This window comes from Spermophilus citellus, assembly GCF_964194105.1.
Source record: "Spermophilus citellus genome assembly, chromosome: 14".
Lineage (NCBI taxonomy): Eukaryota > Metazoa > Chordata > Mammalia > Rodentia > Sciuridae > Spermophilus > Spermophilus citellus.
The window spans coordinates 60,746,109-60,769,757 of NC_138194.1; the positions used below are offsets into that span (position 1 = coordinate 60,746,109).

The following is a 23,649-nucleotide window of genomic DNA, read 5'->3' on the forward strand; positions in this document are numbered from 1 at the left end:
TAAAAACTTCTTCATCTCAGAGATAGGTAAGCTAAAATTGAATGTTCATAACTAAGTTATAACAAAATATTAACTAGAATATATTGTATTATACCTGCCATACTGTTTTACCAGTGTTAGCTGATTGAATTCTCAAAACTTTATGTGATGGCATTGGAAAAATCCTTATTTTTTAAAGGAGGGATACAAGATCAGAGAAGTTAAAGGCTTGTCCAAATAGGGTTCAAAGCTTATAAATCCCAGAGCCAGGATTGAACCCCTGTATCTCTTTGAATCTGACAGTGAATTCTTCTTAAATTCCTTAGTGCCTCTCATATACAACATGACAGCTATTTTTGAAATAGTTAAAAAGCCTATCATTTCTTTTAAGGTTTCATATTTGTTTCTACATTTAAATTTTTTTATGTTTATATAAATACAAATCATAGATGTATAACTTCATAACATAAATGAAATAATCACATGTAAGGAAAAATAAAATAATTCTCATGAAAATAATTCCAATTTATGATGAATTAGAAATAGGAATAACTGACCTGCATAAGTTGGCTTACAAATATTCTAATAATAACATATAAGCTATTCAAAATGAACAATTTATTTGCCTATAAAAGATTTCCTAAGTTTTAATAATCCTGTACTTGGGCCATTACTAAATTGTTTACTGCCAAAAAAAATTGCATTGAATGTATCTCTAAGAGGTGTTCTAAAAGGTACTATTGTTCAGGTAAATAGTATTTTACTTTATATATATTTGCATTTCCAGGTAATAGCTTTACTTTATATTTTAATGGCGTACATTTATTCCTCCAAAGTAACACATTGGCAGCAAATAGAAGAATATAAAGAAAGGTTGATGTCAGAATTGTCAAGATATACTGAGTGCAACAAATATGTTTGGGTCCAGCAATCATGAAGGGGAAAAGTGATCTATACGAACCTATTTATAGGTCCCATGCATTTCAACAAATTCTGTTTGGGGGTGATGAATACTTTTACCCATGAAATTTCTTCAGCTTTATAGTGAGACCTAGCCACTGAATTCATGTAGCTAACAATGTATTTCATTTAGAATCACCAGCTAGGCTCTGCTTACATAGTTTGAAAAAGGGGGACATTGAACATCTGAATTAGGAGTCCTGGTAATATTAGTGCTTTCAGATTCATTCTTTCAGCTGACCTCAGTCCTATAATCACCCAGGGGAATGAGCTGAATCCGGTAGGAGGATGTGCTATTGAAGGATCAGACATTTAAGGAACACACACTCAGGGTTGTTTGCAGCATAAAAGCAACTCCCTAGTCTCTTGTTAACTGGGAGGGATAAGGTAACAGGGAACAGGGCTGTAGGAATTTGTAGGAGTTTGTTTTTATTTAAAAAATTTTAATGATCTTAACTTGGGTTAATGAGTGAAAGATTATGTATGTATGCATGCATGCATATATTCCCAAAGATTCCTATCAGAGCCTACTGTAGACTATTCTTATCCTCCTGGGAATTCTTTCAGTTTGGCCAGGAAAAAAAGTGTCCCAAGTAAACTATGCCCATATACCATTAGCATTTCAAGCAGTGTTTGTGTTACATTTATACAGGACTTCTGTGCCACTGGCATAGACAATGGGCAACATTTAGGAAGTGAGGCAAATGTTTGTGTTCTTAGTGAAGATATGATTTTACATATTATATATTATATACTTTTACTTTAAGATGATATGTTGCTGATAGTCCTGGTGAAAGGCAACTTCCATTTCCTCACTACCTCTATTATTATTTAATATTATAATATTATGATTGCACAAATCAGTTGAACACCTATGTAACCAGGTCTAACAGAGGTTGAATTCAGAGATTTAGTTCAGAGAGGTTATTGCTCTTGAACAAGGTGGCATATTCAGGTACTTAATATAGCTAATCATTTAAAAAAGCCCTTCTTAAACTTTAATATGCACACAGATTACTGGGGCACTTTGTTGAGATTTTGATTCCGTACAACTGGTATATAGTCAGGATTCTTCATTCTCGATAAGCTGCTAATTGATGAAGATGATACTGGCTTGTAAGCCGTGATTATAAAAATTATTTAGACCTTAGTGAATATGACACACTCAATTTTTGAGTCCAGTCAGAATGTTTGTGCAGTCCTGCTTACTGAAGTGAAATATACCAAATTTGAGTGTAAACTATATATTACTTTATAAAACAGGTAGTGCAAATTTATTGTGACTTTGATTCCTGTATGCGGGAGACATAAATGTATTACCATGGAAGCAACTTACTTTTATTAATTAAAACCAAACATATTTACAATGTCAGTTCTTTACAATCTAATTCATTATACTGAAGAATCTTCATTTAACAAAAACTTAAGAATAAGAAATTTGAATTAGTAAAATGGGAATCAACGTAATGTAAGATTTAAAAAACAATTTTAGAAACCATATTCTTCTTTTTTAATTTAGGAAATAACATCAAGATATGTCATGAATCAGCTAGCAAAAAAGCATCCTTTCCTAATGTGTGCTATTGAACAGTATCCAGAGGTCAGGAACTTAATCTCTCAGGGAAAAAAATGTCCAATATGTGGAAAATATTTTTTATCCATATGGCTGGAATGTGTTCGGTTCATTCCTCCACCAAAGGTAAATAGTACTTTCCTGTGAATATGAACATAAGGCCCACTCCCATGTTTTGTCCTTATTTTTTAAATCCACCTGTACTAAATAGATTTATATCTAAGCATTGACTTCTATGGTAGTAGGTTAATTTTTGGTCGATAAATTTGTGTATCTGGCAATGATAATCATGACCCATTCCATTTACTTTTACACTTTTTATGAGAATATACATTCTATCAAAGTTCCAAGGAAATTGAAAATAATCAGTAAATAATTTTTCATTATTTTTATTAATAAAACCAGAACTATGTTCTCTTAGGGAGAAGAATTTTTCAGTAGTCTATAATGTCGTTTGGGTGGAAAACAGGTGCACATGCTGGTTACTTTGTGTCATAATGATATTCTAGAACACCAACTGCGCCAGGATGTGAGCTATAGCATTATGTCACTTGGAAGTTAAGCACCCCTGGCCAGTTTGTAGCTCATAAACCATGTTCTAGACCAATGCCCAGCAGGTTCCTTTTTCTAAAATTAGCCAAATAGTGAATATTTTAGGCAACGTGGTTCTTGTCACAATTACATAACTCTCCTTAGTAGCATGAAGGCATGTGTAGACAATGTGTAATTGAATGTGTCTACATTTCAATACAACTTTATTTATGAATCTAAATTTTTAATTTCATGTAATGTTCACATATCACTAAATATTTTTTCCTAATTGTGTAAAATGTGAAAACTCCAGCTCATGTGTCTTACGGAAACAGAACGTGGGCCAGATTTGGACCAGGGACTGTAGTTTTCCTATATCTGTTCTAGACCATCCAACATGTGTTCTTGATGTCATAACTTCCTCTCTGCTTTTGGTGAACACTGGCCTTTCTTGGGACAGCACATAGTGCAATGGTTGGTAATAATGTTAAATAAATGAGCAAACACAGATGCAGTTCCTGTCATTCTGAAGATTATCATCTGGTGAAAGAGCCAACATTAAACAAATGAACACACATGCAATTTAAAATTGTGATAAATATTATGATATAGACAGATAATATATTATTTTGTTAAGGCTGATGTAACAGTACCACATCCTGGGTGGCTGAAGGAACAGAAATTATTCTTTCTCTGTTCTGGAGGCTTGTAGTCAAATGTCAAGTTATTGGCAGGTTTTTTTTCCTTCTGAGAATTGTGAGGAATAGTCTGTTCCAAGCCTCTCTCCTTGACTTATAAGTGACTCTCTTCTCCCCACGTCTTGTCACATTCTCTTCCTTCTATGTGTATCTGTGTTCAAATTTCCTCTTCTCACATCTGTCATTTTGGACTAGGCCCCAAACTAAACTCTTTTTTTGTGTGAGTGTGTGTGGTACTTGGGATTGAACCCAGGGCCTGAGCATGCTAGGCAAGTGCTCTATCACTGAGCTACACCCCCAGCCTAATGACCTCATTTTAACATGACTACTTTTGCAAAGGTCCTGTCTTCAAACAAGATTATCTTCTAAGGCACTAGGGGTAAGGATTCAACCTTCCATTTTTTTCGGAGGTGGGATACAATTCAAATCATAACATGTACATGTCATAAACAAGGAACAGAGAAATTCCCTTTTAAAATCTGGGATAAAGAAAGTCCTCACTGAGGAAAGGACATTTTAACTTACACTTAAGAGACGAGGAGGAGTTGGTCTAGTAAAGAGGTAGAGAAGAGCATGTCCAGGGAGTGGGAACAGTGTGTATTAAGACTTTGAGATGGGAAATCACTTACTGATTTGAGGAACTGAAAGGCAGTTCAGTCTGACTGAAGAGTATTAATCGAAAGTGACACTGAGGTAGGCAAAAGTTGTTTCACAGAATACCAAGCAGTCCTCACTCAGGAATTTGTCTTTTACTCAATATTCAATGAAACCTAGCTCAAGGATTTTAAGTAAGAGTGACATATCCTGATTTGTATTTCAAAAAGGTAACTTCTGAGTGGAGGGTGGATTAAAAGAAGGTGAGGAAATGAGGATATTAGGCAGAAGGCTATCATCCCAAACTGGGTGAGAGAGAACGATGGTGTAGACAGTGGAGATTGATGGATCTGAGTGAGATATGTTTGCAGGAAGAAGTAAGAAGACTTCCAGTTTTCTGGCTTAAATCACTACATGAATGCAGATGGCTTTTTGTTGATATAGGGATGACTAAGGGAGAAGCAGGTTTGTTAGGGGAGAGAGAGAGAAGTTCTGTTTGGGCATGGGAAGTGTGAAATTCCTACAACCAGAGAACATGAGCAGCTTGGAGCCATAGACTCTGATCCAGTGTGGTGGGAATCTAGAGTTGTGAATATGCGAATTTGTGTGGTGGGAGGCAGTGGGGGGCAGATTTTGGAACCGAGCTATATGTATGATATCTTATATCATTTCTACAGAGTCTGATTCTAAACCTTGTGGTTTTAACGATTGAAAGTGTCATTCCACTGAGGCAGTCTTTGTGCTAATAAAGGATCTCAGCTGAGTCGGCTTACAGCTGCCTCAGTGGATCTTATCTCTAATCACTCACCAAACTTACCTACAAAGCTATTTAAAAATACAGACATTCCATTCCACACCTACTAAATCAGAATCTGTGGAGGTAAGGTCCTGGGCATCTACAATTTCATCAAGTCTTCCTGTTGATTTTCATGTGCAGTCAGGGCGGGGAATCTCTGTCCTTCTTGTTCAGGGCTATCTTTCTTAGTGAGCAAGGACTCCTCAGTGCCTTATTCATAGCTGAGAGCAAGATTCATTGATTGAATGTATGAATTAATGAATGACCTCTAGTGACCAAGGTGAGATATGAATAATAGTCAAAAGAAAAGGCGGGGGTTGGTGAAGGGGTAAATCCACTGTGTGTATGGGTGACCAACACATATTTTCATTTGGCTTCCACCTGGGAACCCCTGAGTAAATCCCCAGGAAGTCAGCTTGAGAGCACATTGTAGAGTTTTCTCTCCATCTGTCTGCTTCTTGGAAGTCATGCTGAAAGGCTTTCCATTTATCCATCTGGAAGCAGAACAAAGGCTCCTGCAGCAGAGATCTGTGTTCCTAAGTGTCTGTGGAGCCAGGATTAGGGCTCTCACAGCTGTTTCTTCCCCAAGGACAGTTGGGGAGCTTATGGGGATGCTGATAATGTATTTTCACTAGCGTTATTAGTTGCTGTTTCATAGGTTTACATTTCTAACTGCTGGATGAGATCATCACTACTTATATTTCAGAGTTATATTAGGTTTCTCCAAACTGTTAATTGTGGGAATTTCTTTTATGAAATTAGCTGTGTGCCATTCATGATAAAGTCCAGTAAGAACAACTACTTTTCCCCACCAACTTTTCATTTTGAAAAAAATTTGAAATCAGCTCAAAAACTTGAGTGACTACTACAGTGGACATTTTTTATACTCTCAACCTAAAGTCATCAAGTTTTAGTAGTTTGTTTCATTGGCTTCTTATATTTTTGCCTTTAAAATTCATTTGGTCTAGAACAAATTGGGATGACAAAAATCAAGAAAAGTTCTTTCCTAGAGAGATCATATCACTTTCTAGGATAAGAAGAAAAGATTCTGATTCAAAGAAATAAAAATAAATAAGTATTTGTGCTTCATATCAAGTAGAGAGTTTTTATCAAAAGTAACCCCAGTTTTTGCCATAGTTTTTTAATCCAGCAAGTATTTGCAAATGTTGCACATATTATACAAAAAGGTCCATAAAATATGTAGGTTATTTTAGCCATGATTAGGTTGTAATAAGCCATGAATAGGTTGTAGAGGTTCCCAGTATTAACTGTTCACATCTAAGAAGCAGAACACAGATTTTATTGTATTTTATTTATTTATTTTTTAGTTGTCAATGGACCTTTATTTTATTTATTTATATGCAGCGCTGGGAATTGAACCCAAGGCCTCACACATGCTAGGCAAGTGCTCTACCACTGAGCCTGTACAATCCAGCTCCAGAACACAGATTTTATAAGAACCACTTTAAGTAGATCATTTATAATTCTGTAGGATGGAATTTGGATTGTCACTTAGTTCGCATCACCTGATGTCAGGTTTTTACCCAGGAATGTTGTCTAGCAGGCGACAGGATCCCAGAGCAATGGGATTTTACTCCAATGAGTAAGAGATCTAAGCCAGCTCTGGTTGTGGTATGGAGCTTCTAAAATTTTTCTCACAATGTCTTTTGCCATAGTTTTTGAATCCAGCAAGTATTTGCAAATGTTACACATATTATACAAAAAGGCAGGGGAAATCGCTCAAAAACAGAAGGAACACAAATAGAGTAGAGGAAGGGGATTGAGAAGGAGGGAGAAGAGGAGGGCATGGAAAAGTACTAGGGAATGAAGTCTATACAAAATTCTGCTATACCTATGTGCTAATATACTACAATGAATTTAATGTACATAGAATAGTGCACAGATTAAAACAACAACAATAATAGGAGATCAGTGGAGTAGATCAAATAGATTGGGGGGAGGGGAGAGGAGGGGAAAGAAAAGGAAGGTACAAGATTGGTCAAATTATGTGCATATATGAATATTGCAAAATGAATTCCTCTGTTATGTAGAGTTATAATACACCAATAAAAATAAATAAAAGAAACAAAGGCTACTAATCCAAATAGAAAAAATGTTATACATGATAACCCACTTCTTTATGAATGAGCTCTCACTCATCACAAAGGAATGATGCTAAAATAATTCAGAAAGTATATGGGTCTCATTCCTCATATAAACCATTTCTAAGAAATTTGTACCATCACCATAATGCACATTGGCAAGAGATTTGCAAAATACTTTCTTGAGGAATTGGGAGCCTAAATGGAAGGCTAATTTTCCCCACTGTTAATCCACTCATGAAAAATCATGTCTGTACTAGGCAGATCTACTTGAACTTAAGAAAACGAATTTAAAAAAAGAAACATTTAATCAAAGAAAGCATCCTCAACCCAGCAACATGTATATAGGGCTCTATTTTAGTGATTCTATGCCTATAGAAGTTCTTTTTGAATAAGAAACTGCCATTTCAATTGTCTAGTCCTTTAACACTTTGATGCTCTTGCTATGGAAATATCTTCATGGCACTTAGAAAAATTTGAATTCATTTATTTCATTGGTGTTCAAGGACTTTCTTTACCATGAATGTAAGTACCAGGAATTCAAGGACTGCTTTGGTTCCCTTCATCATTTGTAGAAAACTTCACACACAGCCTGGTACATGTTTGGTTTCTACTAGAATCAGAAAATATGGATTTGAATACCAGCTCCTCTTTTTCTTTTTATTAGGTTATTAATATATTCCATCAAATGCAGCATAGCCCACAATCTGGCAGACCTGCTACTAGTGAGGGCTAATGTCAAGGTTTCAAAAAAACCTGGACCCAGAACAAACCATGTCGCCAAAGAGAACATTGAAATAATGGGTTAGGAGAAATTTAAAACTAGCTGGAATTAAACAGCAAGAGCAAAGAGAGAGCATCAGTGAGAAAGTAAAGATAGAAATGAATGTGTTAGTCCACAAGATGGGAGTAAATATGTAATCTTGAGCACATGTGTAACTTATCTGTGAATTGTTCACATTACCATCTGGAATGGATTGTTGTAGTCAAGAGTCGTTGAATGATTACAACAGGTCAGATTACTTGGCAAAAGTTGCCCCAAACCCTGCTTTCCGCTGGACCTGTGATGAACACCTTGGACAAGTTGCCCTATTCATTTCTATTCTGACAGATTCCATCTCAAAGTCATCTGATGAATTGCTAGTCTCATTTTAAATCTCTTTTGCAGAAATTGCAACCTAATAAAAATAATGTCAGCTAACACTTAGTTGGCACCACGTGTATGTCTGATGCTGTGTTGAACACGTCTCCTAAAATACCTTAATTAATGTCCAAAACAACCCAGGACCCTAATGAGAAATTCCAAGCACAGAGAAGTCAAATAATTTTTTCAACTTCTCAAAGCTACCAGGTAAAAAACTCTAAGGAGGAAATTCAGGTGTATGACTTTTTGTTCTCAAGCAGATGTCCTGGGTCATCTTTCAGAGGTTTATAACCCAATCATTCCTCATCTACTTCAACCAAATGTAAGATATTTATGTTGAATAGTTTCCTGTCATTATTTATTTATCCACTAAAACTCATTTATTTTTTCCTATTATGAATCAGGTTCTTTCACAGGCAGAAGGGAATGCAGAACCCTGGCCATTGAGAAATTCACACGTTCCTATGAGAAGTGGAATTAGAATAAAGTGATTGGACTCTGACAATTTAGGCTTGAAGAACATCCCCAGTGCTTGCTAGCAGTGAAAGCTTAATTTTCTCTTTGAGGCAAACCTTCTTCAACTGTCAAATGACAATAATAATAGTGTCCACCTCACAGGGTTGTGGTGAGGGATATGTGAGGTGATGCATAGATGATACTTAGCATAGCAGGTGCCTAATAATGGTAACACAGTAGATGCTTAATAAGGGGAGTTATTTTTTTTAAATCAAAGGCTTTCAACAAGAAAGGATTTATGACATTTTTTTTAAAGAGAGAGTGAGTGAGAGAGAGAGATAATTTTTTAATATTTATTTTTTAGTTTTCAGCGGACACAACATCTTTGTTGGTATGTGGTGCTGAGGATCGAACCCGGGCCGCATGCGTGCCAGGCGAGCATGCTACCGCTTGAGCCACATCCCCAGCCCCTATGACATTCTTGTAATAAGTTGATATGGAGGTACACAGGGTGCTATGAGAAGAAGGCACCTCAACTAAATCGGATATTCCTTGATTTATACCTGAGGCCTACTGCAGTGATTATATATGGTATAAGGAGGATAGATAATAAAGGTTTAAACTTATTTTAAAAGCATCTCTTGGAAATGTGCTTTGAAGAATAGGGAGCATTAGAGTAGATCATGGACCAGTACACAGTCATTTTGGATGAGGCAGCTGCCTGTGCAAAGCTAATCTTGTACAGGTAAATTGTACAAGGAGTACTAGAACTCCCTGAAGGTGACATGTGGGGAATGAGATTGGAAACACAAGTGGAGTGAGGGAGAGGGCTCTTGTATGTCAAGTTGGAACTTACTTTTGAAAGCTATTACATAGTTTGCTAGGGATACCCCTATAGACTACGACAGATTTGGGGCCTTCGAAACAGAAATTTATTTTCTCAGAATTCTGATGTCTAAAAATTCAAGGCCAAGGTGTCAGAAGCTTGACTTCTTTGGTGGGCTTTCTCCTTCACTTGTAGAGGGCTGATTTTTCCCTTGTTTTGACATGGTCTTCCTTCTGTGCATGTATATGTCCAAATTTACTATTCTCATAAGGATATTCATAATATTTGATGAGAACCCCCAATAATTGACTTAATTTTAACCTAATTATCACATTAAAGATCCTATCTCCAAATACAGTCACTTTGAGAACTACTGGGGGATAAGACTTCAACATATTGATTTTTGGGTGTAGTTTTAGTCTATAAAAGCTACCTGGATAGTTGTAAGTGCTATAGAAAAAAGAAATGTTTGTTTGACAAAAAGAAATTTGATCTGGTGATGTGAATTACAGAATTGTTTTATGTAAGCATACCATTTATTGAAGCCATGGAAATGAAGATTGCCCAAGGAGATTTACCCAATGCGGAGAAAGAACCCTTGAAGACAGTGATTTTTAAAATGTGGGAAGAATGTAGAATTAGCAAAGGAGAACAAGAAAGAAAACACAAGGATAGAAGGAAAAAAATCTAGTAGAGAGTGCACTAATTGTACAACTTTAAAATGCAGATGTGTAAGAAATAGAACTTTGTTTTTCTTCTTCTATTTGGGTTCCTATTCTACTGGAAAATTTATTCTAGTCAATTCCTAGCTTATGTGCTGATTTTAGGATGTTGTTAGTTATTTCAGGTTTAATCTTGATCATTTAAAATTTCCTTCCCCTCCCTTTCTTCCTGTACTATCCATCTTTTGGACCTCTTAAATAGTTTCATGGCATTAGGATGTGGGAGCAGAATGTTCTGCCAATGTCCTTTGTTATATGTGGGCATCCCCTGAGGTATATGATCATCCTATCTAGACCTTGAATATGGTCATTGCTCCATGATGGTGTCTGCTTCATTGATGTCTATCCATCAGATTCCCTGTGTTGTCTTGTTCTGACATTTAAGTCCCATTGCTGGTCCTCTTTCAAACACTTCCACATTATGCTTTGAACATGAGAAAATCTGGTCCCTTCTTTACTTCAATATGGACTCAAACATGCAATTATTATAAATATGCCAAGATGAGAGAAAAAAATGATGGAAAATTGGAGGAGGACCATGGTGTCCTTTGTGTCACTAAGTGGCAGGGTTGGAAGCAGGCTGTGTTAACCAGAAGCCAGAAGGTTAACAAGTCTTGAGTAATCTCCATGTAGCAAGAGAGCTACAGTGTGTTTCCTGGATGGTGAGAAAAATACTTTGAGGTGCTGGGCATATGTGCATGAGTTTAGGCTGTGGAAGGAGCTAGCACAAGGTGGAGCTTGAAATCAGTGTGTTTTATATACCACCAGTTCGGTAAGATTTTAATATTTTGATTGTGTCTTGATACATTTAGAAATTAATAGAGCTAGAATTTGGTGACCACTGAATGAACTTTGTGTATTCCACCACATTAGGGAATTGAATATGCTAAAGAGGAGATTTGAAAGTTTTTATATAGCTAGAAAATGGCCAGTGGTAGTGCTTTTCAATTTACAAATGATTTTACTGTTTTATTGTTTGTTTGTTTTAATACCTTTATTGGGTGCTTACTGTTTTCAGGGTGCTGTGTTGGGATCTTCAGATCCCCGACACAATCTGCTCCACTGTGCAGATCACAGACTATTTATTTTAAATGCAATGTTATAAGCATTATCAGAAAGCATTATACCTCCATGCTATGGAATCACAGACAATGAGTATCTATATAGGAAGTTTAAAGGAAATTTTCCTCTAGAGGTAATATTTGAGTAACTTGAGTTCCCCATCCTCATATTAACTTTTTGATGTGGTTTTCATTGTCTCCAGTCATAGATGAGAAAACTAAGGCTAAGCAAAGTCTAGTAGTTTTTTTTTTAACAAGTTTCAAATCTATCAAATAATAGACTTAGGACTTCAGCTTATGTAGTTCCTTATAATATCACCTTCAGATTTCTTTTTGCTGCACTATATGTGCACATTTTTATTTTGAACCACAGGAGAGTATGCAAATAAATTTATTGATTCATGGTGATATAGTTATTTCTAGTAGCTACCTTCATTCAGTTGAAAGACCATCATATAAAAGAGAGATAAAGATTTTCTTCTACTGATTTCTGGAATGGAACATACAACCACTGGTATATAGGTTGGAAAAGATAGATGGAAGAATTTTGTTACAAGACTTTACACACACAAAGCGGTAAACATTATTTATCACTGAAGAAACAACAAAGAGGGAAGAAAGGAAATAAAAGAATAAAGAGATTTGATATTCAATAATAAATAAATAAATAAATTAATTAATTAATTAATTTTATAAATTAAAAGAGAAGTTAGAATTATTTTTTTAATCAGTTAAATGTGTCTGAAGGCACTATAAAAACAGAAACAGAGTGCATGGGGAATATAGCATGGTTTAAAAACAGGGTAGTTAAATTAAATAAGTCAGACATCTAGGTGTAGATTATAGTTAATGGCAGAAAATATTGAAGAAAGATATAATCTCTCAGATTGAAAAATCATGTTGAATGTCAGGTAGAATAAATAAGCACAAATCCATATGTAAGCACATTTTGGTAAAATTGTACACAACAAAGATAGACTATTAAGAGCTAAGGACAAAATGTTTTGGAAAATATATAGATCATCTATAAAGAAATTACAGTAGACTGAAAGTAAATTTTTCTTAGCAGTAATAGAAGCCATAAAAAACAAAATAATATCTTCATTTGTGAAGAACTCAAAATCTAGACTTATATGGCTAGATAAGTTGGTAGACAAAAGGCAGTAGAGTGTAAGAAGATTATGAGAAAAATATTTTGAAAAGGAAAATTATTTTGCTTTGAAACAACCATTCTTTCTAAATCTATTAAAATTTAAAAAGGTAAACTAGTAATAGTATATGATAGTGCAAAAGTATGACAAAGAAACAAGAATAAGTATATAGTATTAAATCTATCAAACAACAGAACTTACTAATCATTACAAGCAAATTTAAGGGTATTTAAAATTATTAAAATTTTAAAGAGACTTGATTATTTATTACCAGGTGAGCAGCAATTGAAACATACATTTGTTATGCTTAGTTCTTTGTTTACAGAATGAAAACATGCATAAAATACCTGGGGATGATAATCAATTAACCATCATGTTGGTAAATAGTCACTTTTATATATCTTTAGGGTTTTATGCTGCTTTTCTACTTGAGAAGATAGGAATTATACAAACATTAGTTTGTCTAGAAGCCTCCCTTAAGAAAAAAAAATCAACTTCTGATTATCCCTTCAGGAACTAAACATAGAGAATGCTGATCTTTACAGTAAAGACTTTATCATGAAGAGAGAATCCACTTGATAGATCTCAGTGTCTCACTGTCTGTCCTTTTGTGCCTTACAGAATGTTTTGATAACAGTGCTTGCATTCAAAGAAGGGAGAACCCTGGGTGATAGATGGGCACTAATTCTTGACATAAAACACTGAAACAACCAGATATCAATTGCAATGTCTTATATTCAGGTGAATGTGAGATTATGCCATGCTTGCTTTCGGAAATAGTAGCATGATGATTGGAAAACAGAGGGTAAAAAATGACACTCTGTCTCCAATATTAATCTCTACTATAATTCATCTGGAAGCTGTTGTCTTTTTCTAAATGTTTGAATCCTGCCGTCTGAGCTTTTAGCCCTTAGCAATTAAAGAATTATCAATAATTCTAATGTAATTGGTATTTCAGTATTAACTACTAAGGTTATAAATCTTTAAAACAGCAACAAAAATTAATCCTTTTTAGTTACTACTAACTTGGGCCACATTTGGACTAGTAATCTAAATAGTTTCATAAAATCCTTTCCAAACACTTGAGTGTTTCTGTGCCCAAGATATGCATTTGATAGTTTTCATTTCTTATAGTTTTTCATTAGTTGAACTTAACATTTCCCCAGATTCCTTTAAAGTTGAAGAGTTTAGGGAGGGAACAGTTTGGACATGAACTCTCAACCCTGTATTGTATGATGTAATGTAATTAAAACTACCCTCAAAAGAGATTAGACTGAATAGATCTCACTACAAATGAGTGAAAACGCTCATCTACTTTATGAAATCTGTAACCTTAATCCCTTTTTTATGACAAACTGCCAGTAATGAAACATAATATAAGATTACATTTAATAATTTTACTCATTACTTATAGAGTAAAATCTTACTTTGCAGTAAAAAGTTATTACTGTTAAGATACCACTGACATTCATTTATGAAACTGATCATTTCAACCAGTCAACTGTGAAAATGAATGTAGGTTTTAAAACATTTATGCAGCAGTTAGTCAATTTAATGTACATTAGACACTAAGAAGATCAGAAGGCATCCCATTTCGAATACTAAATGGTTGTGAAAGTAATATGTATTTATTGTTCAGAAAAATTGAAACGGTATTGTACTCTCTTTATTTTATTCAGAAAATAGCAAAAGACAATTATAGTATAAATGCACTCACACACTGTGTTTTGATTACTTCTATTCTTATAAGAACTCCCTGAATCCTCTTTTCCCTTTAGAAATCTCTCCCTTTTGTTCTTAAACTGCTGGATAGAGTCATAGTTATATGCAGCATCTACGATTCTTTTCTCCTAAAGAATCTTAAAAATGTATCCAACTCAAGTACATTTATCTGAAGCTGTGCATCACCAAAATGTTGAACCTCCCATGTGAAATTCAAAGGTCACTGATTTTGCAGGGGATAGTAGCGGCGAGCAGGACCAGTCTGTAGAAGAGAGAATTCCACTTAGCTTCCTAGATGGCTTGGACATGGGTAGGATTTTTTTTTTCCTAATTTCTGCTTTTACCACAGTCCAAAATGCTCTAAGGGTAGAATGACCATGGAATTTGTCATGTAAGCCAAGATGCTCTTGAGAGTGGAAGTGAACATTATCAGTAGCTGGAAAACTATCAAGAAACCAGGCTGTCCTGTGTGTATCTGAATGTATGGCAACCCTTCCTAAATAGAGGAGTTAACCACAGAGTAGTGCTCTTTGCCTGCACTGTCATTGAAGACTCAGAGGAATTGTCATTCTGAATCTCCATCTTGGATTTAAGAAATTATTTTTAGTTACTCCATAAATACCTGAGGGCCTACTTTAAGCAGGAAACTCTGGGTGTAAGTAAGTAGAGGACCTACTCAGTCCCTAGTGGTTTAAAATTTTGAGTTTAAGCTCTAAAAAAGTAAAAGACATTTTCAGTCAAAGCTAACTGCTAAACAAGTAGTAAAGACCAATTGCTTTAGGGCTTCCCAGTGGAATAGGAGATTGCTGCAGGTTCTCTGGCTTGGGAAGTACCCAGAAAACTGTGGTGACTTACACCAGACCTTTAAAGAGGCAGAATTTAGATAGATGGAGAAGGAAGCCGAGAGGACCTGTTAGGAGAGGAGGGCAGCATGGAGGAGAATAGATCATGTTCCCAGGGCAGTGAATCAATAAAACTGATTTGTGTACAGAAGTGGGAAGAAGAGACAGAATTTTAAAAAAGAGGTAAAAATCTATAAGCCTGTTATAGGATAGACTAAGATGTTTGAAATTGACCCAATTTTGAGTGGCATCTACTGAATGTGTGGCTGCAAGTCCATGATATAAAAAAAAAAAATTAGAGTTTTTTAGTCATTTGGCAATAGTGTGCTTGGAGGTTGAAGAGGAACTAAAGAAAAGTTAGAATGGCCGTCTTATAGTAGGAAAAAGATATAGCAGTAGGTGCACTGAAGGGAGATACCACAAAAAAGGAAAGGACAGAATGTGCCACCTCTGACGGGGGGTGAAGAAGATCAGTGAGGAGTTTCAAGTGATGCTGGATGATTCAAGTGAACATGTGTAATCATCAACCTGAAACAGGAAGAGTAGAGCAATATGCTTCTCTTGGACATTATCTGAAAGCATGCACTTTCCTACAACTGGTAATGCTATCAATCTGTTCTGCAGTATCAGTCCACTAATCACAACCATTCATTAGTGAAAGGGCTAGGGACAAGCTATGATTAACACAATCTTGCGAACTTGGATTCTAGTCTGGTCTGTATCTTGAACCATGAGGCCTAAGGTAGGTCACCTACTTTCTTGCTGTACCTGAACTTGTTTCCTCATCTGGACAATGAATGGAATAGACCAAAGTCTTTTGTAGATTGCAGGTGCCTGACTCCATAGAGGGAGAGAGACTGCCTTCCTCAGGCCTGGTCCTTCAAGGAGAGAGTGTCATTCTTCCTTTGTAACAAGTCCTGCTAATCTGGAATGTGAGACCACTGTTAAGTTTTCTATTCATGCTGTAACAAATTGCCCTGAACTTGGGACTTAACAGAAGATATTCATTGTCTTGTGGTCCAGTGGGTCAGGAATCCAATATGAGTCTCACTGGGATAACAGGCATTACAGGCTGAGTTGGCTTCTGGAAACTATGGAAGAGAATCCACTGTCTTGTACTCTACAGCTTCTAGAGTTGCCCACATTCCCTAATGCATGGTCTTCCTCCATCTTCAAAGCCAGTCTTGGTAGATCTGGCCCTTCTCATATCATATCACTTGAACCTTTTCTTCTGTCTCCTTCTTCCACTTTTAACAATGATTATGATTACTTAGGGCCCACCTGGGTAATTCAGGATAACCTACCTAGCTTAAGGTCATTAACTTATTCATACCTGCAAAACTCTTTTTTGCCATGTAATGTGATATGCATATACATAGGTTCTGTGAATTAGGGTGTCGCTATCTTTGTAAGGGTTAGGATGGGGGTATTGTTTCATCTACCATGGTATCTTTTCCTGAGGAAACAGGAAATTATTTTATTCTTTGTTCTATTTCTTGTGCTTCACATAATATTGAAACCTTATCTGAACTTTATACTGTGTGCTATAAATATATATTTCAATAATTTTTAATTTATCAACATTTAAAATATGGAAGTCATTGTCATTGAGCCATATGTTGAACGACTTAAAAATATCCCAATTCTACCCATTCAACAAACATAAAACTTAGAAAACATGCATATTTAAATTTAGAGTGGAAAACTACTTTTTCCCTGAAGGAAGAAGGGGGATATAATTGAGTTTATTTGCCTTAGGAAATAATAAAAATAGTTGAAGAGTGAGAAATTAAATTTAAGTATAGCATTTCACTTTTTAAAGCTTTTTTACTAAATGATATCCTTTCAAAACAAAAGCATGTCTATAATCTCTTTTTCTCTTCTCTGTCTTTGGCTTGACAAAAAGGATATTTTGCTCGGTGTTTTAATTTCTGTTTGTAAACAACAATGTAGTAACTATCTTTGACAGTCTGGAGGATTTGTTAAATGAGGTTTGTGAAGAGTGGTCCTCCACAGAGTGTGTCATTTTTCCTTTGTAACATGCTCATTTCAAATGAACATACATTGTACCAGTAGAAACAATGGAGACCAAACCACAAGTGAAAATAGAAATTTCAGCATATGAAAGTGAAGTATTAGAGAATTTTTCTCGTGCAAACTTACTGAGGATGATGAATCTAGATGGAAAAGTGTATTTCCAGAAGTCACGTCAAATCCTTTTTACTCAGCAAAATTCCCAGGAAACAGTCCATAGCCCTGAGAAATACTATATTACAAACAAAAGTTATTAATTTAGAGAATAATAACCAGCAAAGTTACACATTCACTACAAAAGTGATAACGGCCTTGCACAAAACAAATTCCTAAAAATCTAAACAAAACATTTTATTCAATTAACTAAATCATAATCCTCCCCAGAAGAGGAAAAGAGGGCACAGACACTTTACATTCCTGCTTGCAACAAGAGCCAACCCAAACTCTGCCCATGTAATTTCTAAATGACACAAGGGAGATGGCTAAAACCACAGTGGAAATAGAAAATGCCTTTAATACTTTCTATTATAAACTTTTCATCTCATGAAGAAACTGGGACCAAGCACATTGGATAACAGTATGGCCCCACTTACTCCCATGGTTTATTTTTGCTTCTTTCTCTAAACTGCTCCTCTTCGTTCACGGCTCTGTTGTTGGTTCTGATGTCTTAAATGGGAGCTGAGTAAGATTGATGTGGCATGGTTTATTTTCGATAGTCCCATCGTTCCAGCTGAGATAAGTTTCAGAAGTGGGCAGGAAGAGCTGTTGGATGAGAGGACTGCCTACTATCTGGAAGGAGAAAGACTACATTCCGTTTTGATTTTTTGCCATTTGTTCTCCAAGCACAATTTCAACACTTACCAATTATAGTTAAGTAATCAATATTATCTCATTTAGAGTACATTCAAACTATTATAATATGTCTCTCATTGCAAAAATACTTTTAAGTTCTTTTTACTCCTATATTTATTGTTGATATCCCCTGATTTAATCTTTTCTGGTTTAGTTATCATTTGTACTGTGTTATTTCCCCACTACTCTTAACGTGCATTCTTGAATTTCTGCTTTCAAGTTTACAATTAAAAAAAAAATGTCCTCTGGCCTCCTCTACAGGCAGCCACATCTAGTCATCTTCCTTCCAAACCCAGCTTGCCTTTTTTTAATATTATGGAATCTTACATAGTTGCAGTTTATGGTAATGTCTCCCTTCTCTGCATTCATACAGAACTTATCACTATAGAACTAGCCATATGTTTCTAGTTATTTATTGTGTTTAGTTCTTGTCTTTCCAACTGCTAAAAAGGTCCTTGGAGGGAGGGATTGTTTGCTGCATATTTTTGTATTTATGGCACTTTGCCCAATATCATGCAGATTTTAGGTTACTTATAATTGATTAGGACTCTTGGTTGAATGTTAAAAAAAAACCTTAATTCACACATTAACTCAACTAATGAAGGCCAGGGGTTGGTCGGGCTGAATACTTAGCCATCGCTAGACCAGGTTTCCAAATGTATCTGTCCTTTTCTACTTATTGTCTCTGCTTTCTTTTGTCTTTGCTTCAGTTTTAGGTAGGAGCTCCCTAAATTGTACCCTATGAAATAGAAAGAGAGCTTTCCTCTCTCAATAGATCTAGAAAAAAGTCCTAATGTTGTTACTCCTCGGCATTATTGGATCATGTGATTACCAAGGCTATCAAGGTTGTCAGAAGGAAGTGCTTGGTCATTAGCTGAATCTGAGTTATGAGGTCATTTCTTGAATCAGGAGGTATATGATCTGAGGCCTTGGTGCTCTCCATCACAGGAACTGAGATTGGAAGAGGAATGGTTCTCTAGTGGGAAAAGTGGCCTTTTGTGCCATTAGAATGGGAAATGGGCACTAAGCAGACAAAACCATGATGCTCACTGGGGAGTTCAGGAAATGTTTGCTAACTGATCAGCTTAACATCCTTGTAGGAATAAGTCAGGATTGTAGATATTCTTTTTACCTTCACCCAAAATATTTTGTGGTTAAGATAGTGCTTCACAGTCCTTGTTTGAGGTGGGTGCGAAGGTTATGTGACCTATGTCTTTGGCCCCCCTCCGTGACAGGTCACCCGTATTAAGGAGGCTGTTATTCCCTCAAGTGTGGGTTAATAACTGTGTGTACATGGTGTTCAAGCCTCTAAATAGGATCTCAAAGTTCTTTTGCGGAAGAGCAGATAGAACAGTAATCACATCTTTCTTTGTGGTTTGTGATATTGGCCAAATTGTTTCATGGTAAAGCAACATAAGAGAGCATTGTTAAGTGACTAAAGTGCTGGTTTTATGTCTCTGTTTTGAATCCATTTACTGAGAACTATGTTGACTCCAGAAATTGGTTACAAAGCATACAAATGGTAAGCCTTTGAAGTTGTGAATATTTCTTCTTCTTTTTCTTTTTGGCAGTGCTGAGGATCAAACCCAGGGTTTTGTTATGATTCTTTGGAACATGAGTATTCAGGATATTTTCTGAGTATTCAGGATGGCAGGATTTTGACTACCTATTTTGTACAATGAGAAGTAAGAACAGAAGTTGTTGAAGTGTTAAATTTTAAGTCATGCATTGAATAATTTGCTGGAAATCCAGCCAGTGAACTTCTTAATGAACATTGTAGATAGCGAACAAAGAATATTAGGAAAGTTAATTTCCATAGGAAATGGCTGCTGGATAGGCAAAACTGAGATGCCCAGAGGAAAGTTCAACCAGTGTTTTGCTGACTGACAATTTAATGCCCCTGTCCAACAGGAGTCAGGTTTATGTACTATTTTCACCTTCAACCAAGCACTTTATGGTTGAACTGTGTGCTAAAATTTGGATAAAAGCACATATAATCCTTTATCATTTGAATTTTGTTTGATATTGAGTATGCATTTCTTATCTAGTTAAGTTTGTTTATTTGTGTTGGGAAAAGAGCAAATCAAGCATAAAAGAAGAGTGTGTCCTTTAGAAGTCAATGTTCTGAAACCTTTGAGTGAATAGTTATTATAATCAAAAATATTTATTGGACCCTGCTTTAATTTAATTTTTAATCTTTACTTTTTTAGAACTGGAAGATAAGCAGAAATCTACAGCTGGTACCTGTCCAGGTATTAATTTGTTCTTACAAATGTTTAAATCGGCGTGACCCTAACCTCTTTGGAATTGCTCATATGTAGAGCAGGTGAGACGCTCTTTCAGAGCCTCGCTAGACAGCTCTATCAGCTCTGCACACTGGCGTTAATGCCTACCTAGGATGCACCTGGTCTCTTTATCAATATATTAATCAAAGGAAGACAAATAATTCAATTACAAAGATCTCAATTTAAGTATTATACTTTTAGATTGTTTACCTTCTTAGGTGTGCTATTTTTTTTTCCTCTTGGGCTCAAAAAAATAAAACGAATGAATAAAAATTGGAAAAGATCTGTGTGGCACAGAGTTTTTTTTTTTTCCTGTCACTTTATGACCACCAACACTCCTTTTCTAGAAAAGTATGAAGAGACTTTGATGGGGAGAAGTGTTTATGTGATGAATGTTTTGCAATTGAAAGATTGCAATTGAAAGACCGCTTTTTATTGCTGGATACTTGTATTATGTTAGTATGATTTCATTTGAGGTGCCAACATCTATTGAATTAAGTTCAAACTTTCATTCTGCCCTAAAATGGGTGAAAGGCTGGATCTCAGATAAGCTAATTCCTAACACCACTTTATTACTGTTTATAAAGTTTCAATTTTTATTTTTTTTATTTATTTTTTTTAAAAGAGAGAGAGAGAGAGAGAGAGAGAGAGAATTTTTAATATTTATTTATTTTTTAGTTTTCGGTGGACACAACATCTTTGTTGGTATGTGGTGCTGAGGATCGAACCCAGGCCGCACGCCTGCCAGGCAAGCGCGCTACTGCTTGAGCCACACCTCCAGCCCAAGTTTCAATTTTTTTAAAAAAAATTTTTTCAACAAGAAAAACTTAAGAAAGTCAGGGAAGTAGTGCTTTCTTTGAGGGGCAACATAGAACTAGGAAAAGAAATTACACAAATGCATGGTATATTTTGCATAGACCAGTGGTTCTTGGGAATGTTTTTTTTTTTTTTTTCTAGCACCATACACAACACTTGGGAACTTGTTACAAATGCAAATTATTTGGCTCCACCCTAGAAATACTGAATCAGAAACTCTGGGAGTGTGGCCCAGCAATCTCTGTTTCAACAGCCCTCTGGGTGATTTCTTTGTGTGCTCTAGTTTGAGAACCACAGTTTAGTCTGCTTTGCTGTGTATTCAGAAAAGCAAGAAATTTAATCATAATTTTCTATTTAAACTTCACTGGAAATATATTTCTCCATGTAATTATTTTTTGGTCCTTCTAGCGGAAAGCACAGTCTCTTCTTCCATGCATTTATTATCATGTTGCCTTCACAGCTAGGTCTTTGTGAGTTCACTTTAGGGCATGCTCCTTTACGCATTAGAGTTGCCTCTGGCATAACTGGGAAGCTAAATCCATTGTGTACAGCAGAGAGGCTCCCCATTCCAAAGAGCAAGGTTCAGGCCCCACTCCATTACCCAAGAATGTATTTTAAACAAAAATAAAAAATTAGAATAAAAATGAAAGGCTTAGGAGCTCATTAATAATAAGTTGTAGAAATACACTTTGTGCTCATTGAGGAAAAGCTGCTCAGTAAATTGATTTTGATTAGGGAAATACCTTAATACAACCTGTGCTGTTAAAAAAATGTTTTGTTTACCATATAAATCCCTTGACTTCAGTCACAAGTTATGTGCCATTTGGGTTCTGAAGAGAAATTCTATCTATTTATCTATCTATGTATAATTTATTCAACAAATATTTCCTTGAAGCTCCAGTGATGTGACAGAGGATCTTGGCTTGCTCCCTTTCTATCCTGGTTTTCTTTATCTCTGATGGTACAGCAACCTGGATTCTGATTCAGCATTTCACTCCAACTGGCGTTTCATAGGTCATCATGTGTTCCTTCCTAGCTACCTGCTCTTATATAGCTGATACTCATTGCAGGTTTGGGCACCATTGACCAGTGGCCTCCTTAAAACTGTGTGCCTAAAAAACAAAAAACAAAAAACAAACAAACAAAAAAACCTGTGTGCCTAAGTTTCATTCCTCCTCCTCCTCACTTCTCTTTTGTACCTTACTTTTAAAAACTGGCGTTCTATGAGATTCTCTACTCATTTTCTTCTCACTGTTTCTTTAGTGAATGAATTCATCTACCCCCACCATTTTTATTCAGTATCGTTGATCATCTGAGTTAGCATCTCTTCAATATCCTCCTCTGTTTTTGACCCATGTTTCTAAGCTCCTCATTCTAAACTATCCAAAATAGAACAGAGTCTCTTCTACTAAGTTGTTATTTTTCCATTTATTTATTTATTAGGCAATATTTATCGAGGGGCTATCTACCAGGCACCATTCTTTGTTGTAAAGATATAACAATGAAGAAGACCAAGGGGCCCAGCTCTCATAGAGTTTGCTTTGCTAATGGATGGAGGTGAATGATAAACAATAGACAAATAATAGGGTGATAAATATTTTGAAGAGAAATAAAATAAGATTCAAGAGATAGAGAATGATGGGAATCTTTTTTATGTAGGGTGGTTTAGGTCTGATAGGGCAATATTTGATCAGAGATTTCGAGTTTCTGTAATAAAGCCAGTTGGGTAATTGAAAGCCTAAAAGGTTAGGATGATATCAGAAAGCATCAAATAACCAAAAGTGTGCTAAAGAATAACCATGATTCTGATGTCAGGAAATTTAGTGTTGCTGGCTGCATGGTCAGTATCAAGTGTTGCCATGGGAACCACACTAAAGAAGGATGCATTTGCCTTTGCCCTATAGGGACATCCCATATCTTGAATCATTGATAAATTAAATCAGAAACTTAATCTCTTACTCCATGTGAATGTGAAACCATAACCCATTTGAAATGCTGCTGTCACATCTGAAACAAAATATTTTTATTATCCAACAATTACAACCAACCTTTATTTAGAGGAAATTGAAGCAACTGGGGCATTAACTTTTTGTGAATTATCTACATTCAGTTCTTTTCTCCTTGTTTGTCACTCCCATGAGTACTCTTGGGAATTTTCATTTTCACTCATGTTTGCCTCATAAGGAGAATAAAAAATGAGAAACTCATGTCTCTTACTGTTTGTTATAAATTCTTATCACCCATGGGAAAGTAGTTTCAAATAGAAGACTCTTATTTTAGAATCATTAATGAATTCTGTTTATGTCCCCAGAATTCATAATTCAAACGTGGTTTCTAAATCTCTATGTTTATGTATCTCCTTTGTATACATAATCCAAGACATTTTTTTCCAGCTAGTTGCTCAAAATTTCTAGCACTCTTTCAGAATGTTATTAATTGAATCCAGATGGAAACGATTCAATTGATGTGGCTAAAGAACTGATACAACTTTTCTATAATCTAAGC

General features: G+C 35.6%; 1 protein-coding gene across 1 annotated transcript in view; it reads left to right on the forward strand.

Moving 5' to 3' along the window:
• LRRC69 (leucine rich repeat containing 69) overlaps positions 1-23,649 on the forward strand; it is a 135,221-nt gene that overhangs the window by 90,018 nt on the left and 21,554 nt on the right. The window contains exons 7-8 of the mRNA XM_081266853.1: positions 2,459-2,638; positions 20,254-20,295. Coding sequence (XP_081122979.1) covers positions 2,459-2,638; positions 20,254-20,295 — 222 coding nt within the window. The remainder of the gene's footprint in view (positions 1-2,458; positions 2,639-20,253; positions 20,296-23,649) is intronic.